This window comes from Lagopus leucura, unplaced genomic scaffold (genome assembly GCF_019238085.1).
Source record: "Lagopus leucura isolate 7727_CA_CO unplaced genomic scaffold, USGS_WTPT01 Super-Scaffold_100001, whole genome shotgun sequence".
In the NCBI taxonomy this organism is placed as follows: domain Eukaryota; kingdom Metazoa; phylum Chordata; class Aves; order Galliformes; family Phasianidae; genus Lagopus; species Lagopus leucura.
The window spans coordinates 26,755,639-26,775,809 of record NW_024962262.1 but is presented as its reverse complement, the minus strand read 5'-3'; the positions used below and the strand labels follow the sequence as shown (position 1 = coordinate 26,775,809).

The 20,171-nt window shown below is 40.3% G+C and overlaps 1 protein-coding gene across 2 annotated transcripts in view; it reads right to left on the bottom strand.

The window, feature by feature from the left end:
* Positions 1-16,933, bottom strand: part of SLAIN1 (SLAIN motif family member 1) — a 57,118-nt gene extending 40,185 nt beyond the window's left edge. For both annotated transcript variants that reach the window (XM_042868492.1, XM_042868493.1), the window contains exons 1-2: positions 16,497-16,933; positions 13,176-13,315 (exon numbers count right to left, since the gene is read on the bottom strand). In XM_042868492.1, coding sequence (XP_042724426.1) covers positions 13,176-13,315; positions 16,497-16,933 — 577 coding nt within the window. The remainder of the gene's footprint in view (positions 1-13,175; positions 13,316-16,496) is intronic.
* Positions 16,934-20,171: the final 3,238 nt, after the last annotated feature.

Here is a 20,171-nt window from a genome sequence, read left to right as displayed (position 1 = left end):
ACCATTAGCACAGCTTCACTATTAGTTATTTGCATCTAGACCGACCAACATAACTAATTTGTTCTCATATAGTTCAAATAACCTTGAAAAAAGCCCCATTCCATACTAATTTATGAGTGGCGTGTTCATTCGTCTACCATGAAACAGGTGTCCTCATATAGACTGTCACTGCAGCATACAGAATGGAAAAGCAGTAGATTTAAGCAGAGCAGTGTCTAAAGTTATGGTACACACATCATTTCAGCACTGCTCACACATAATGACTGCCTCTTCATTAACTGTTTATACAATTCTTACTGAAGTGCACCTATGGGAAGTACTGATAAAGCAAAGTTTACTTAAGGAGTCTCTGTAGAGATGTCTAAAATCTTCCCAAAGGAGCTTATGTTCAGGAACATGCTATGACTTAGTGGCAGGAGGCTTTCTCTGGGGAATCCGAAGAGAGTGGTCTCTCTAGGCTAAAAACTGTCATTAAAGAAGACCCGACTCTAATCACTGTAATAATAACGGCAGTGGTATCTATATCAAATATCTATGTGGGATTTACCCTGTTTTTCTAGAAATAACTATGTGCTTTGTGCTCTTTGTGTGACTCTAGGTTAGTGTAGTACCCTAATTCTACAGAAGGATGAATATTCGTAATACTTTTCTAATACTTTAACAGTCACTTAAGCCTTTAGCAGAACCTACATAGTTACCTTCACTCCTACCATAAAATTGAAAAAAACATCACTTTACTATTGAATCAGGTTAATTTTACAGTGGTAGAATTCCATGGAAACAATTCTAGTTTACCACAGCATACATAAAGGTAGTAAAGGGACTGTGAGGGTGATGAAGCACTGGAACAGGTTGCCCAGAGAGGTTGTGGATACACCCACCCTAGAGGAGTTCAAGGCCAGGCTGGACGTGGCTTTGAGCAACCTGGTCTAGTGAGAGGTGTCCATGCCTACAGAAAGGGTGTTGGAACTACACCATCTTAAAGGTCCCTTCTAACCCAAACCATTCTATGATTCTATGACTCTAAATTAATTGAGTGACACATCTGATGACTAAAAATTCTTAGAATAGCACTGGTATGGCAGCCAATCTAATGTTTAGCCAGAAAGGAGGGAACTGGTAGATGCTTTGCAAAATGCAGCGTGTTCTCCATCTTTTAATGAATCATGTGATCAGTATTCAGCCCAGCAAATTCTTCCAGTCCAAATATGATCTCCAGTTTTACCTAAGCAGCTGTTTGTCTTGTCCCTCCCTGTCAATTCAGGAAGACAGCATGAGATGAATCATGCAACTCTGGGGTTGTCTGTTTTTCTATCAGTTCCTGACACTTCAAGCTTGATGTTTAAGAAATCTTGAGTAAAGAAAGTTGAACCTTACCTTGAATGCACTTACAGAATGTATTACAGAGAAATGCAGACATATATAGTAGGTTGAGATGTGACCTAGAAGTTGAAATACAAGGAGTATCGGGACAATTTGAATACAAGTTGGATCCAAAAAACAGCTAACCAATGTGTATTATCCACACAGCATGGCACTATTGTGTGTGGATGTACTGACATGCTTTAAAACATCCAATGACAGCATTCCTTTGGAAGTGTTGCTTTCAACTCATATAGTACAACAGCTGCTTTGTGGTCTTCTGAATGTCTGTATCTTTGTACTGGCAGGTCTACAATTGTTAGTGTCATCGTATTTATCTTCCTGTCAATTCAATAAAGAAGCTAAGTCATTGCAAACACATCGGTGGGCAGGCTCCATTTCTGCAGCTCTAGTCTTGGAAATTCAATAAAGGGCTGGAGGGGTCAGAATTAGAAAAGCCATTCCAGTAAAAAAAGAGAAAGAAAAAGAAGATCACATAAACTAAAGCTTTTCACAAATACATAATAATTAGGGCAAACAGGTCCATCCAAAGAATAAACAAAATATTTAAGAGAACACGCTGAAAGTATTATTTCAGAAACTCCTTTAGCCTATTGATTGGAGTAGAGGAAAAACAAAAAGGGCTATTACATCATGATTCAGAGAAGGCAATTTTTTTTTTCTCTCAGAACAGCAGCTGCATGAAAAATACAGTTAAATTGTATTTCTTAAATTTAAAATTCTAGTAGTATACGTAATTCTTATTTCTTCTGTACACTTTCTTTCAAATGGAGCTCTCTGCCTTCAGCTGTGGTAAGGATAACACGTAAGGAATCTGTTCTGAAAGCAACCCATAGAAGAACAACCTCACTTCCCTCTCTTAGCAGCGCTGGATATTAATTACACATCAGGTGGAATCCAAATATGTGAATCTATTGAGATATCACATCACAATGTGAAAAAAAATTAAATAGTTCAATCATTAACCCTAACATAGAAGATAATGTAAAATACGGTTTTCTATTTATAAAATACCAAAGAAAAAGAATATAAACAGGAGGCAAAATGACTGTTTACGAGGGTTTACAGTGATCGGACAAGAGGGAATGGTCTTAAACTGAGACAAGAGAGGGTTAGGTAAGATATTAGGAGGAAGTTTTTCACCCAGAGGGTGGTGATGCATGGGAACAGGTTGCCCAAGGAGGTTGTGGATGTCCCATCCCTGGAGACATTCAAGGCCAGCCTGGATGTGGCTCTGGGCAGCCTGGTCTGGTGGATGGTGACCTGCACATAGCAGGGGAATTGAAACCAGATGATCATTGTGGATCTTTTCAACCCAGGCCATTCTATGATTCTATGATAATCATGCAAAACAGGATAAATGACATAAAGATATTTGATGTAGATACTATTGTCATTATTATTACTGTGATTAGTGTCAGGGCTTCTGTGATGACAGCTTTTAGCCTAGAGAGACTATTCTCTTCAGATTCCCCAGAGAAAGACTGTCTCCTCCTGCCACTAAGTCAGAGCATATTCCTAAACGTAAGCTCCTTTGGGGTGATTTCAGACATCTCTACAGAGACTCCATAAGTAAACTCTGCCTTATCAGTACATCCCACAGGTACCTACACTGCAGTAAGAATTGTATAAACATTTAACGAAGAGGCAATCTGTGTTTCTTGAAAGCAAGTAACATACATATAACTTGATGGAAAGGGATGTGTAGGACTATAAAGCTGTCAACAAGAGTACATTACAATAGGGAAAGTATGAGAATAACTCAGAAACAATAGTCCATGCACATGAGTTACATGATCACTGTCAACAGAATTATGATGCTGCTGCAGTAACTTTCTGCCCAAGTCTTATTTTATGGAATAAAAGGTACTTCACGGTATCTTTTCAAGCATTTTCACCACCAGAACCAGTCATGCTCACAATTAGCTGGAACGGTCTTAGGCAAGTTTGAAATATTTTGCAAACTATTCACTAAAAACCATTTGTTTCTTCAAAATAATTACCTCAGATTTATCAGCACCCACAGAAGCAAAAGTAACAATATCCAACACAAGAAAACATGTGTCTCTTACAAACTGAAATCTTTTTTCTTTTTTTTTTGCTTATAAATTGAATGTGCTTTCACAATACATGAAGCAAAAATGACAGAAACAAACCTCAAGGCAACACAAAGGAACATGCTGAAGGCAAAGATTTCCTCCATCAGTTTATTCTGTTGTATGTAGTGCTTGCATAAAAATCACTTTTTTCCCTGCTTTTCCTATGGGTTAGGATGGAGGAATACAGAGCACCAAGAAGGTCTGACAGCATTCTACTGATCTACCTGAGGGTTGTGGTGGTGCCCAGTAACAGGACAAGAGGCAGTGGACCCAAATCGGAACACAGGAGGTGCCCTCTGAATATCAGAAAGGACTTTTTGACTGTGAGAGTGACTGAGCACCAGCATAGTTTGCCCAGAGAAGTTGTGGAGTCTCTCACTTTGGAGATCCTCAAAAGCCAGCTGGACATGGGCCTGGGAAATTTGTGTTGGGTGGCACTGCTTAAGGTGGATGGACCAGGTAACCTCCAGAAGTCCTTGCAAATCTGAGACTGTGTGGTTCAATGAATACTAGGGAGAAAGAACCTCAAACCATTAGGATGTTGAACTCAGTCCTTTCTATTTGCAGGCAACAAGAGAATATATGACTAAGCTGACATCACTCATACACTACAGGCCACAAAATCCTTTCCTGCCCCCTTAACAGACCTTGTGATTGAAGCCAAAATCACAAATATATGAATTTTCAAATACCTCCAAAATTTGAAACATAGAGATATGCTACAAGACAGATTCAAATCTTTAAGATACAATACTCGACACTTCTCATTTCACAAAGGTCAGGTACTGTGGTAGTACTCAAAGTCCAATTAAACTGGTATTATACTGCATGAGGCACTTCTGAAGTATACAATAATGACAGTCCTTATCTTAACAGCTGACAATCTAAACACCATTTTCATTTCTTTTCATTTTCAAATCTTTCTACATGGTTTTCAAGTGACTTTAAAACATGACAAGCAGCTAATGCTACATCAAATCTATTTATGCACTAAACAAAGTTCAAAGCACCCTACACAATTATTTTCTTTTGCGCTGATAACTTATCAATGACATGATAGTATCAATAAAAAACTTATACTAAATTTCTTAATATGTAAAAAGAAATTCTAAATGGAGAACAAAACTAATCAATACATGCTGCTGTATGAAGCATGAAAAATCAGAAGAGCCATATGCCAGCATGCTAATAATTTAAAAGCTGTAACCTAAACACAGATCCAGAATGAATTTTAAAAAGTTAAAAAATCTTCCTTCTCAAACACATTTATTACACTAACAGGTTGCATGTTAAAAGTGACCTGAGATGTTCATACATACATCAGTGAAGAGGTTAGTGTAATTCATTACTAATAAAATCATGGTTGATTACAAAATGTAACATGCTAACATATATACCCCTAAGAAGAAAAAGAAATCAACATTCTCTCATAAATTTGTTTCAGGCATTCATCACTACACCATAGACCTTTCTTCTGAGTATCTACAATGTCCACAAGTAAGCTCTGATTACAGTCAGTGAAAGTCTACAATTCATCAGTGGCATCTCATGCCATTCAGACATCTGCTTTGGGCATTTCGAAGGCATCAGTGCCATATGTATGGACAATTAAATCTAGCCCTGTCTTTCTACTGGCTGTAATAGAAATTTAAATACTGATTGTGTGGAGTTAACCAAGGAGATGATTGTCTCCGGCTGGAGGTGAAAGTAAATGGATGCATCAACAGAAACTACCAGACAGGTAGGAGACATTACCCAACATTACAAGAACAGGCAGTACCCTGACAGCCTCATACGTGACACCATGTAAAGCAGATATGATTTAGGCAATGGTATCAGAATTAGCAAATCTGGGACCAAATGAGCGAAATATAATTAGGCACACGTTGTTTATTTGGCATGGACATGATGGGGAAAAAAAAAAGAAAAAAAAAAAAAAAAAAGGAACATGCCTGACAGGGTATAAGCGTAAAAAATGAAGAGTTCAAATTTACCAGTGAAGAATGTGATTCAATACCTCCAATATCTTGATTTACGGGAGAATTTACTGTATTGCATTTTATTTATTTTATTTTATTTCATTCTGGTAACAAAATAAGAAAAGAAATAAATGATGTCTAAGCCATCAGCTCAACTTTACTTCAAAACAACCAACGTCCCACATCTGATTTCTGCAATATCTCATAGTCAGACATTCCACAAAATGAAATAATCAAGAGCATGCTAAAGTACCTTTTTTTTTTTGCTCTTTCACGATTCTTTTAAATTAATAGAAGTATAATCTTAAAACTTAATACAACTGCTTTTTAAAACAAGAATAAACCAGGATTCAGCTTTTCCTTTTTTTCTGAGAAGAGCAACTTTTTTGTCTTGCAGGCAGACTTACAGTACATTTCTCCCTTGATCTTCTCAGAATCATGAAACTTTTAATTGTATGCAATTACAGTGTTGGGTCAATCCACGTTCAAAGAATAAAAAAGGCTTAGTGACCTCCCCCAAAAGTGAATATTCCAAAATAAAATATATTCTGTAATCATGACTTTTAAAAACATATCCAATTCTAGAAGTAATATTATGGAAACAGTATCTCAGGAGAAGTGCATGAAAGAATCATATAAAATACTCAGGAATTTCATTTTTATACGTTCATATTTAGCTTGGAGAAGAGAAGGTTCTAGGGAGACCTCACTTTGGCCTTCCAATACTTGGAAAAGAGTGCATAAACTCTTAATGCAATGACTGCTTACATGGGTGGATAGTGATAGAACAAGGGGGAATAGTTTTAAACTAAGACAGGGGAGATTTAGGTTAGATATTAGGGGGAAGTTTTTCACTCAGAGGGTGGTGATGCACTGGAACAGGTTGTCCAAGGAGGTTGTGGATGTCCCATCCCTGGAGGCATTCAAGGCCAGGTTGGATGTGGCTCTGGGCAGCCTGGTCTGGTGGTTGGCGACCCTGCTCACAGCAGGGGAATTTAAACCAGATGATCATTGTGGTCCTTTTTAACCCAGGCCGTCCTGTGATAATATAATAATATGTCTCCATCATCCAAACTAACTTACTCTGTCTTCCAAAGAAAGAGTATAAAGTAAATCCACAGAGCTTGACTTTAGGGCCAGTACTCCTCAACATTTTCATACATGCCTTGGATACACAACTCAAATGCATTTGGAGCATGTGGACAACACTCTCAGACATACAGATGAAATTTTGGATGGTCCTATGTTGTGATGATCCTGGAGTTGAACTCATTGATTCCTGTGAGTCCTTCTAATATATTAAAATGTGATGTCAACCACCAAGGACAAACACTATACATCATATATGTATGAAGCCTATGGACTATATCCTAGGAGTAAAGACCTCTCAAAAGATACTTAGGAGTTATGGCATAGAAAAGTCTGAACAAAAGCTTCTTAAAAAGGCACAATGCTATGAAGACAAGAAATAATGTTCTCATTGACAGCAGAAACACAGAAATAAACAATATTTTCATAAGGAAATGATGCTACCTCTACATACCACATGGGGAAGGCTCATCTACATCATGAAATTTTATTTCCTGTTCTTTTCTGTAGCTATCAAAAATGGGCAGTGAAAGAAAACGGAAATTAAATAAAAAAGTTATAACAATAATTTGGAGACTAACAATGAGAAAGATAAATAGACTTTCAGGACCAAAATGAAATGAGATCTTCCAGAACAGCCCGCTTTGAAAAGATTCTCTTCCCCACAAAAAAATTATCCTCAGAGCAAAGCTCATCCATGTCCATCAATAAAGCCTATCTTTAATTTTGTCTGGGAAAGCAGCAGTATACCTTTCAGACAAAAACATTATTTAGTGCTCCACTGGATAACAGTAACTGTGCCTGTATTTTTAGCGTAACTGCCAGGGTCAAAGCTACTACTACTGCTTTCATACATATGCTGCATTACAGAGTGAGCCTACACTGCAAACATAAACCACCCCTGTTTTAAATAAGGCTTCTGAAATCCTCATGTAAAATTTGACAGTGTTCCTGGCTGTTAAACTTTTCAGAATGAACTGATAATCCTAGCTCAGTAGTAGGTGTGCATTAATAGAGCACTTTCATTCTAAAGCGGAATGGATACCTTCTCAATAGAGATAATACGTAATACGACTTCTTAGACTGCAAATTCTGCATCTTCTCATAATTGTAATGACAACTAGAAATCAGTTCTAAGAAAACATTTAATTACAAATTGCATAACAGCCAACTCCCAAATAAGAAATGAAAAATTCTTAAAAAGCATATTATACCTAAGAGCCATATTACAAAGGCAAGAGATATCAGAGAAATGAATAGATTGAACTGTCTGATTTTCTGTGCATTTTGTTGTTATAAAAATTTTCAACCAAACCTTCTACCGTGATGTGCAGAGTAGAAATGTTCCAATGCCGGAGAAAAATATTCTATTTGAAATGGAAGTACATGCTGCCAAGTAGAGTATTGAAAACCACTTATTTTTTCCCAACTGAAGCATACAAATGATCTTCAGTAGCTGTGTTAGAAAATCCAGTGATATCAGCATTTGCAAAACCTCTGAGAACTTCTTAAAATTATGCCAGTGTTACATGTTACTTCAAATAAATGAAATCTAATAGGAAATAATTCCTACACACGTATGTTTGTGTGCTCTGAGCGCTAAACTTGCACTGTGGTAGAAGACTGCTATACATACTGCCCTCTGTGATGTCATATTCCCTGAAAGGAGCTCAGATGCAGAAAGGTATTACAGATACCAGCAACTTTTGTTGTCAGAAACACAGAGAGAGAGAAAATTTTGGATGTCAGGGGGAAGTTCTTGACAGAGAGAGTGGTGAGCAATGGAACAGGCTGTCCAGAGAGATTGTGGATGCCCCATCCCTGGAGGCATTCAAGGCCAGGTTGGATGGGGCCCTGGGCAGCCTGGTCTAGTATTAAATGTGGAGGTTGGTGGCCCTGCCTGTGGCAGGGGGGGTTGGAGCTTGATGATTCTTGGGTCCCTTCCAACTCAAGCCATTCTATGACTCATGCTATGAAATGAGTCAGGCTTGCCACTTCTTTCATGCCTTCAAGAGACTTAGAAATTGTTTTATTTGTGATGAAAACAGCAATGCTATTGTCTGCAGGCTTCAAGACATTATCATTTGCAGCTCCAGAAGGATTTCACGTAAAATTTTAATCTCTATTACATATGAAAAATAAGAATGAGAAAGCTCTGTTAGATCTTATTAATCCACTCCTGATCGCCATAACATGCAACTCTGACAAATCAATGTACATGAAATAAACAACACGCCACGCAAAACAGCACTGGATTCAGTTCAAGGACATACAATATAAACTATCAGTAACTTACAGTATTTCTTGTTTGCTTCAGCTGTTAACAGACCATGGTGTAAAAGTTCTTTATAACATCAATTTTTACTTGTTGATTAAATATACAGCACATCTTAAATATGTCAAACTAAATGACTTCATAGTGAGTCTTTTGGAAGATTAGAAAGAATTAGGAGAACAGGACAGAACCTGTCCTAGTTCTGTGTAAGACAGAAGCTTCATAACTAAATAAAATATTCTGTCTGGGACTCTACCAGCTAAAATTTTTTACAGATAAAAATAATTTAGTACTGCCAATTAATATCTGGGATCCCATACAATAAACGCTGAAATTTCACTGAGATTTTTGGGTTTTGTGAAATCATGAAATCAACAGGTGATCTATTTAACAAGATACCATACTCACACAACATACAACATAACAGCATCCATCCTGAAGTATATTATTTACTTTAAGAAACAAAAAATAGCTTCATCATAAATTACTGCAGCCAACTGCAAAATTTCCAGACTTCTGTCGCCTACTCTTTTGAAACATCTGAAGCAGCTTTTGTGAATGAGAACTCAACTATGATGATCTCTGTCTCTAACCAATATTTCATATTCTCCAAGGAAGAGTAGTTTTCTTTCTGGAAGGCTGAATTGGATGAAATATGCTTTGAAGCCCTGCATAAAAGCTGAGCTCCTATAGCCTGGCTCCTTCCTAAGCCTCTAAACTCCTCAGTATATCCATCTGACTGCTCCACAGCAGTTTCTACAGAAGTGAAGCTACTCAGTCTAGCTTCATCCAGGATGTATATCAACATCTTTTAATAATTTTAGACAAGTTATACCAATCTGCAGCATCTAGGAAGTTTATATGCTACATCTCTCTCTCCCCCCCTGGGTTTTAATGCTGACATTTCACATCTTCAAGGATTACCAAGGATTATAGAACCTCCACTATACTTTTATGACTATTAAGTGACCCTGGTGATTTAAATGAAACTAAAGAAATAAGCAGTAGTGACAAATGGACAAGGAACTGATTCTACAGTAAATGGAGAACCGTGGTAAACAACAAAAACCATAAAGGTTTTAAACAAAAGATAACAGAAGAAGAACAAAGAGAAAGAACTGATTCAGGTCAGGTCATAAAGTAAAAACAAAGATCACCTCATCACTAGAATTGCACCTGGAAAACAGGAAAAGTTCTAAGTAAAGACCTTACCATATGAGATTCCATGTAAGGGATGGAATATCTCCCATAAGAGAACAGACTGAAAGAGCTGGGGCTGTTCAGCCTGGAGAAGAGAAGGTTCCAGGGAGACCTGATAGCGGACTTTCAGTATCTAAAGGGGGTTTGTAAGAAAGAAGGGGACGGGCTCAATAGAAACATCTGTTGTGACAGAATGAAGGGAAATGATTTCAAACTAAGAGGGGAGATTTAAACTAGATATAATGAGAAAGATGTTTTATGATAAGGCTGGTGAGACACTGGAACAGGCTGCTCAGAGAGGTGGTGGATGCCCCATCCCCTGGAGACATCCAAGGCCAGGTGGGACGGAGCTCTGAGCAACCCGATGGAGCTGTAGGTGCCCCTGTTCACAGCAGAGGAGTAGGGCTAGATGGTCTTTAAAGGTCCCTTCCAACTCAAATGATTCTCTGATACAACTCTTATCCTTCTTAAAGCTATCATGCTTAATCCACTGAAACAGGACTTGTAATAAGTCTAGTTCATTACAAACTAAACATACAAGTTAACTAATAAGTGGTAGAACAGAGGCATGCAGAGAAGCTTGTCTATGTCACAGCACTTCACAGCGAAATCACCTGTAGACCACCACTGTGCTTATACCCCTAAAGATTTATTCCAAGATGAAATCTTCCATGTTGAAACACATAAAACAGGTTTTTTTTTTCCCACTAGAAAGGAAACAGGCACAGTAAAGTGAAAAGCAAAATAGCATCATTCAAGTGACTCTCCAACCTGAAACATCAAGTAGACATTTTATTATTTCATTGCCTAGGATTGCTTTGGCTTAAGTCTCTCAAAGGCATTTAGGCTCGTTGTGAGCCATTCCAATGCTGGGAAATTTCACACAACAACTCAGCATTTTTATGAAAATCAAAATATAATAAAATAAGGGAAACTTAAGCAGGAACAAATGAGCACGGATTTAAATATTGCTAGAAGAGAACATAAATTTGTTAAATGCAGAAAAACAGCCTCACAAAATTTTACTTTCTTGGTTCACAGCTCTCCTTTCTGTGTGCATTCATACATGCTGATCTGGCAGACAAAAATCTATTTTTGCTGCTTTTCATTTCTGTCTGTACCACAGTGCTAAGAGAGCAATGATAATGTAAACTGGATTAATTTTTGGCTGATTTGCATCACTGACAAATTACTAATCTAATTCTACCTGTAAAACATCTCAGAAAGAGCATACTGGTACATTACAAATGCTTTTTTTTTAACTACATGTTTAATATTTCTCTCATATATAGTGCTACAGTTGATTCTGTGCCTTACAGAAAAATCATTACTAGATTTCAAAATCACTCTAAAATACCATTCCAAAGCCAACAGCTGAAGGGGGACAATACTTTTCAACTTTTAAGTATGAAGTCTGAAAATTTAACATTAGGAAACAAGAGTGCCATTGTTAATTGTAACAATTTTACCACGAAATTCTTGCAGTAGTAACAGGAGTCCATTCCTTCCTCAAACATATGGCTCCCGTATCAACATAAAGCCTGGGAAATTCATGATGCCATCACAACTAAAGTGATCCATCATCAATGTAAGTCAATGTATGCCACTCACTGTGACTTCTGCAGAGAGACTGTATGGATAATCATATAGTGATTTAAATCCAAAGTAATAAATTTGCCTTTCTAATGCTTTTATTGCCTATTAAATGTAAATTAATACCTTGGAAGGGAAAAATAGGTCATGTATTCCTCTGGCTGATTCCTGCATAAGCATTATGGACTTGATTCAGTTGCTCATACCTATAATGTATAGAGAGTATACTAAGGTGTGCTTGGGAGGCCATGATACCTTCAAAAGAATAGCAGAGTCACAGAACCTGAGAAAGGTTTGCACCCTTCCTGAGTGGAAGCCAGATGTCAAATAGGGTAATTGAGGACATCCCGAATGGTACTAAATGCCTACATGGGACAATTTGAATGGAACCTCTACACCAGTATTCAGTTCCAAACTGGGATGCCCTACACAATCTAGACGTAGGATATCTTCAGATGTGATATATCTTCAGGTGACCAGATGCAAGTTGAGTTCCATTATTGTCAGTGGACTCAACAGAGCTCCATTTAATTCTAAGAACAACACCTACACCACGTTCCCTGAGAAGCTCCCCAGGACTCTAGATGAAAATCCCACTAATTGCCAAACACAGACTTCCAGCACACACTGCAAACACCTGAGCACAGTTAGGATCCCAAGACAAATTCCACTCTACAGCTAGGTGGGATTATTACCAATATATGAACCCCAGTTTGGCTCACCTAACTGTAGGTAAATGAACTCGACAGCTGATTGCTATGACAGTAATTATTGTATGATCTCTTACAGTCAAAGCAAAGAGAAAGATCCCTTCAGAGACCGATTCAGTTAAATGCCTAATTTTGGATAAGACTAACCAAAACTTTACATATGCACCAAAGCATGTATGTACATGTTCAGCCACTCTTAATAAATACTGTAGCTAAGTTATACAGCTAATGGCAGTACGAGCAGATGGCTGTATTTCCTTTTCCTGTCAACCTCCTGTTCATTTGTATTTTCTTACCTAGTGACTTATAAAAATCAACATAGAGTTTTCTATCTTATTCACTCTCTTTGAACACTTATTACAGTGTTAATACGATCCTAACTCATTAACAAAAAAATAAAAAATGCATTGCATCTTGACAATTTGGTTTTGCACATAACCAGAAGCACTGCTTTTCAAATCTCAGTGCCAGATGAGTACTAAAGTTTGCATCAAAGTTTTACTGCAAAGAGGTCCACAAATTCCTGTTTTAAGGAATGTATGAATGTATGAAAAATACCATGGGAAATGTATGAAAAATACCATAAGGAATGTATGAATGTATGAAAAATACCATGTTGAAAATATGAGTTACGAAACAAAAGAATAACAAAGAAGGAGAATACTTTAATACTTCAAAAAATTCATCATCATCAAAATAAATATTAACAATAGTGTTCAAGGAGTAGAGGAAGACTTGCAAGAAAAACTGCATGTTTGCCATTTTTGGAGATTGCTGAACTGCAAAAGACACTGAAACACTAGGACAAGACAGCCAGCTTACTAGTAGAAAAATTCAAATAACATACCTTGTTCCAGTCTAAAGCATAAGGAACGTTTTGCAGCCTCTATCTCAGGACTTGGATGATCCAGAAGACGTCTGCACCACTGCAGGGGACTCAGTGATTTCTCTTGAAGAGTGACAGTCTTGTTAGGCAAGACATACAACCTTAACCAAAATAAACACAAATATCAGCAAGAAATGCAATACTTAAGATTTTACATTTCTATTCTCAGTTTCCTGCCCCTTTGTAATTTTTAACAGTGAAAAGTTGCAACGTAATTCTAATAACAAGAGATATTCTGGAAATTAGTTTAAACTAATTTTCTTCCCTTCTCAGCAAGCCAGGTGCCAAATTACAGACTTTACAGGTCTAGAACTGCCAATCTAAGTTCAATGAGACCTCTCATTAAAATCCTGCATCTCATTATTAAGATTGTCAGAATTTCAGAAAGGTTCAAAGTTCAAATGCATTAGCTGCTGCACACATCTGTAAAGATGTACACACAACAAAGAAGCTACCGGTTTTCCCTTTTCTATTTATCTTCACTGGGGATTAGATAATTTCAATATTCGATTTTGCGTATAAATTACAATTTCACTGTTATGCTTTGCATTTTGACCTATAATTTAATCAACTTGTCAGAACGCTGATGATAATGCAAGTTGTACAAAGGGCCTTCTCCTAGATGAAGCAAATGCTGTACAGCAGTCAGACTTCTAAAGATTAGAAAACATTTATAGAGATGTTTTCCATGTTGTTTTCCACCAGGAAAAAAAGCAAAAAGAACTAGCATATATGCATTACTCTCATGCGCTATTCTCATACTACAGAAGGCAACTAATCAGATGGCCAAGCACATTAGGAAGCCAGGTATCAAGAGTGGATTTCATGGGTAAATTCTTGAAGCTGGGATTTGTGCTGCTGCTGCTGCCCTTGCAGATTAGCTCACCAGGGCAGGCATCAGCTCACCTGGGTGAACACAAATCTTCCCAGGAAATGAACTATTATTAGCTGCCCAAGATCGCTCTCAGCTTATCAGCCTCACTACTTCTGATCAATGGGGATGCAGACAGTCTTAGATATTCTGCATCAGCAAAATGCTCCACAGACTGCAATAGGATTTAGTATCCAAATAGGAGGTACAAAAGGCAAGACAACAACAACAAAAAGATTGAGCTCATCAGGTAGATCTCTTTCAGCTTTTCAACTGTTCAGAGTTTTGGTTCACCAGCTCCCCAAGCCAGAGTGTAACTCTTCTCCCATCTCTGCCCTGTATCTTTTCCTGTGAGGTAGGTAAATCAGTGCTCCCTGCCCAGCTCACAGCAAATCAATACCCTCACCTCAACTGTTATCTCTCCTGGCAGTCTCAGAGGAGTTCAACTATTGAATTGCTCTAAGGAGAAGACTAATTTCCCCTTGCTTCCTCCAGTGCTTGGCTACATATTTTAAAAATGATCCTGTGGAAAAAAAAAAAAAAAGGGAAAAGGAAAAAACAGAAAGGCTTTGAGCTCTCCTTTTAACTTGCAGAAGTGTTTCAAAAGTTAGACATCCAACTGATGAATTCTCAGTGATGAGACACTTAAAGAGCTGACAAAAAGATTTGACTTGGCTGCAATGATGCTAATCCTGTTTTTTTGTTGTTGTTGTTGTTGTTTTTTGTTTGTTTTACTGTAGTTAAAAAAAAAAAAAGATAAAAAGCTAAGGTCTAAAATCAGTAACCAACAACCAGGGCACACAATGGTCTTTGGCTTCCTAGATACCAGACTGCTTTGAAGACTTGCATGACAAAAAGCCCCAGGCAGCTGACATCACACAGCTGACCATTAATGGAAAAGGATGGAAATTCAGCCTTGAATGAAAAATGTGCAACAGGTAAAGCAGCTCCTGGCAGAATAAATAAGTTGCCAAATTCTTCTTGTAGAGATATGGCTGTGCGACAAGTAGGCAAGTTTTTATCCTAATAGAGCACTTAGGAATGCTTCCTGGGGGCACATCAAAAAGGATGCTGATCAAGATCATCACTCTGTTGAGGCACACAAAATAATGCTGACTTTGCAGTGCTTTGTGAAACATAAACAAAAAGGAATAATGTTTTGTTGAGGAGGACTGGGGCACACAAATCTTCAGTGGAAAGGAAAGTTGAATCACTGTTGCTCCTCTGTCACGAACACTGGGTTGTAGGACTGAAGTAAAATCAGGACCTATAGCCCCAGAGGAACACTGCACAGACCAACAATGCACACAGTGAAACCACACTAGCAACATGTCCATACAATTTTTGGACGATTCTCAGCTGGAAGAAGCAATTATCAAAAACTGAAGCATGGATAACCTTGCAGTGTGAACTAGATATAACCAACATTCAAGAAATATTTACGCTATTCAGATTAATTTTAAAATATTTTTTCTGCTACCAAAATAAGGATGTTTAAGTACTTCTCAGCTGCACTACGTTGTATTCTCAGCTCATCTAACCTTCCTATTCAAAAACTGCAATCATTAGAAAAATGATGTTGAAGTTTCAACACATTCTTAAGACGGATATGTGAATACAAATAATGCAGATCATACTACTGAGACTGTGTGTTGTGTATGAACACAACTGAGCATCAATTATCCCCAATACAGTTATGCAGCATCATCTCCATAGTATTTCTGCAGTATCTGGATAGTTCCTGAGATGTCTGCATGCTTTGCTGGGGCAAGTTGGAAGCACCAGACATTATTTATTTACCCCTTCCAAGAAGCCCCTACTTTTTGTTTTCAAGGAATCCTCCTTCTAGGTCAATTTTCTGTTACGCTTTATTAATTTGCTGTTTGTTGCTGCCTTACCTGACGCACCAGCACACCGCCAGGCGTCCTGATGCTACATGAAGATACACAAACAACCCTTTAGGTCTATGTCTAAAAGACAAAAGCCCTCCCAAATCCCTTAGGATCTGCTACAATTGGACTGAGATTTTAGGATGGCGAGTGAGGCGGCGCTGCCCTGATAAAGGATTTCCCGAATCCCTTAATATTTTTAATTCTTTATGTAAAGCGGAGGCTGGAACTAGGCTGACACCTCAAATCGGGGGAGGCAAGCATCCGCGGAAGGGAGAATGCAGAAGGGGCACACGCAGGGAGGGGAGCCGAGGGATCAAGCACTGGGGGTCCCCACCGCGCCATATTAAAATAAAGAAAAATAAAAGAAAACGCAGGATAAAAAAGGCAGATGTAAGTTTAAGCAGCACGAGATCAAGTGGATTTGGGGGCTAATGCTAATAACGCCTTGAGCCAGCAGCCGGGAAGCTCGGCAGCCCCGCAAGGGGCCCGGGGACGGCCGCGGGGGCGATCCGCATGTACCATGTATCCTCGTCCTGGCCGCAGCATCCGTCCTCCAGCTCCAGCACCGCCACCTCGTCCAGCACCGTGGCAACCCCCGCACCGCCGGCCTCCTGCCCGCCGCCAGCCGCCTTGAAGTAGGCGAGGGGCTCCTGCAGGCCGGGCGCGGCGCCGGGCAGCGGGCCGGGCACGCACGGCCCGGCCGGGGTCGGAGCCGGAGCCGGCCCAGGGGGGCTGGCGGGGCGCAGCGCGGCGGGGGCCGGCAGCGGGGCCAGCAGCAGGTGCGGGCTGGGCGGGCGAGCGGCGGCGGCACGGCTGCGGAGCTGTTCGTTTTGCTTCTCCAGCTTGCGCACCAGCTCCTGCAGCTTCTTCACCTCCAGCTCGGCGCTCACGGCCGCGCCGGCGCCGCTCCCCTTCACCTCCGCCATCATCGCCGGTTTCAGCAAGGCGGCCTCCATCCTGCCGGCCCTTCGCCGCGCCGCCGCAGGGCAGCGCCCGGGCCCGCGGGCGCTGGGGAGGGAGCGCCGGGAACGAGAGTCGGGACCCTGCGCTGCGCTCCGCCGCCCGCTCCGCTCCGCCGCTGCTGCGCCTCCCGACAGCGGCGGGCAAGGCGCGGGCGGGCCCGGTTCCCTCCCACTCGGCAGCCGGAGCGGGGAGGGAACAAAGCCGGGGCCGCCGCCTGGCCTCTCGGCTCGGGGCCGCGCCGGGACGCCGAATGATGTGAGCCCGTAGGTGTCGAGGCGGTAATTATGCAGATTGCGGTGTGATTGGAAACGAGAGGCGCAGCGGGAGGCTCTGTCGTCGGGCCCGAAAGGAACGGATGCAGGCAGACGTTTGTGGCTACCAGACTTGCTGATGTTTCGGGTCTTCTGATTCACAGCAGCGTGTTTTCAGAACAAGTGTCGTGACAAGAGCTGAGGGAGCTGGGGCTATTTACTTATTGAAGGAGGCTCAAGGGAGACCGCATCTCTCTCTGCAACTGCCTCGAGGAGGTGGGGGGGTCTCTTCTCCGAAGCTGCAGGCAATGGGACAAGAAGAAACGGCCTCAGGTTGCTCCAGAGGAGCTCTAGGCTGGATATTACAAAAAGGGGCTGTGAAGCATTGGGACAGGCTGCCCAGGGAAGTAGTTGGGTTCCCATCCCTGGAAGTATTTAAAAGACATGTAGGTGTGGTGCTTAAGGGTGTGGTTGAGCAGCAGATGTGGCAGTGCTGGGTTAACGGCTGGAGTTGATAACCTTAGAAGTCTTTTCCAAGGCAAATAATTCTATGGTTCTATGATTTTTTTAAGATGTGTTGGTGATGAAGGGAGACAGAACCACAAACAGTAGAAAACCACACAAAATTGTTGGAAAAGACTTTTACCACTAATATTGTCTAGTCCATGATTACCATGACCAATAAACCATGTCCTTCAGTGCCACATCTCCACATTTCTTGAACACCTCCAGGGACGGTGAGACCACCACTTCTCTGTGCAGGCTGTTCAGTGCCTCATCACTCTTTCTGAGAAGAAATTCTTCCTAATATCCAATCTGAAGCTCTCCTGGCACAACTTGAGGCCATTACCTCTCTTACTGTCATGAATTACCAAGCATAACAAAAACATAACAAAATTGTTAAGTGGAGGAGAACCCCTGAGATGAAAAATGCTCCTCCCTCCCTCTTCCCTCATTGAAAGGTCCTTTAACATAGCCCAGATAATGTAAATCAGTTTGCTTCCTTATCATTCCTTGTCTAGGAACAAGTAATTTCTTCCAGTGGAAGAAATTACTCATGCATCCCTTCTCCTCAGCAAGCAGGTGGAAAGAGGTTCAGCATCATACCCAACCACTGTGTGGGCAACACAACCATTTCACACCCAGGACTGCCCCTTGGGTTCATTTAATCAGGAGAAGACAGAAGTTGCCCTGACGTTGCTGCCATGAAGTTTCCTACAGCTCTGATGTGATGTATGTGAATTGCCCGGTCAGCCACTGCTGGTAGCTGTTGGGGTCAATTGGCTGCTACCCAACTGCTGGGTACACCAATCCTGGACAGAGCTGTAGTGATAGCAGCCACTGCCACCTGCAGCATCACAGGTTTCATATGTCAGGAGGTACAGGTTCTCTACTCAAAGCATAAACAAATCAACCAGTTCTCTGTTTTCTCTCTTTTGTTCATAGTCTTTGAGGGGAAACTTTCTTCTGCATATGCACAGGACCACAGCACTATTATTTGTTAATCTTTTAAGCACTTACACTACCACAGTGTAAGGATAACAGCTTGTACTACAAGAGTGGCTGTAAAGATAAAGCAGAGAACAAAGCACTGATGTACTGATTTTTATTTCACCACCAAAGAGAATAAGTATAGCTCCTAGCATAACCTAGATTGATCCCGATAGTGCTTAATCCAAAAATTTTGTTTGGTCTCCTCCATCCACTTGGAAGAGAGAAGTGGAAAAACATTGAATGTAAAAAACTGCTGGCCCCAATTCTGCCACGTATCATCCACGTTGGTAGCATAATCCAGTTTTCACTGCTACAGATAGCAAATTGTTGACTACCTGCTTCTGCTTATGCTGCCAACACAAATGCTGCACACAGACACTTGTTGGGGCAGTGGTCAGAGGAGGAAAAGCTGAGTGCTGTGCCTTAGTCTTGGGCCAAACTTTTCAGGCAGCTCAAACAAGTTGATTACAAGCAGAATAAGGTTCACTACATCTCACTCATCTTCTTTGAGTAGGACAGCTTTGAATCTCATCTCTATCCTGCAAGAGCTCAAACTTGTTCATGCTTCTGCTACTATGCTCATAATTGCTGTGTGAGACCGTGTCTTTTTTCCAGGTATTTCCTGGCTGAGTGGAGGTTAACCATCCATTTCACTGAATTGCTTTTGTTGCTGTATGTCAAACGTATGTGTAATATCTTTGCACATGGCGTTGGTGGATAGATGTGTGCTTTTAAGTCCTCTATCACCTTTGTGCTGGCATACTGGTCTTCTGGCAAGAGGGTTAGAACATGATTGAAATATTTGACCTGTTTGCTTTCCTTAGTAAATTATTTTCCTCCCAATATTAACATTACTAAAAATATTGTTAACAAGCTCTACTCAGTGTCCCAGTACTAGCTGATTAGGCTGGCCAGCTGAGAACACATACACTCTTTACAAACCAAATAAAGACTTTATGATTCTTCTTTTTTTTTTTTAAAGTTACTGATAAAATGTGTTTTACCTCCAATCTTACATCTTCGAATGCCCATCAAACCTGTTATTCCTAGACCTGAGAAACTGCAGTAGCAGAAAAGGTGCTGATTTTGGCTACTTACATGGCCTACTGGAGTAGAAATTTATGAATCAGTATAGTTGTTGATAGGCTCCCAATGCAGAGAACAAAGAAGCAGGAAAGCCTGCAGATCCCATCTGCTCTTTTCTCATAATAAGCCTGTTGCTTTATTCTGTAATAGCTGCAGGCTGGACATGCCTTTCAGGCAAGCCAGTAAAGAATTAATTGCAGTAATCCAGTCTGAGCTTCACAAAGGATGTGTTACAATAAGGTCAGAGCATGGATGGTAACCTCCATGCCTAGTGAAATTTTGAGGAGCAGTTCCAGACCAAAAAATGTCTGTGAAAATAACTTCATAGAAATAGAGCCACTAACACAGCAGCAGCAGTCCATCTAATCAGTGACCGGTAACAAAGGCTGAGAGTAGCTGC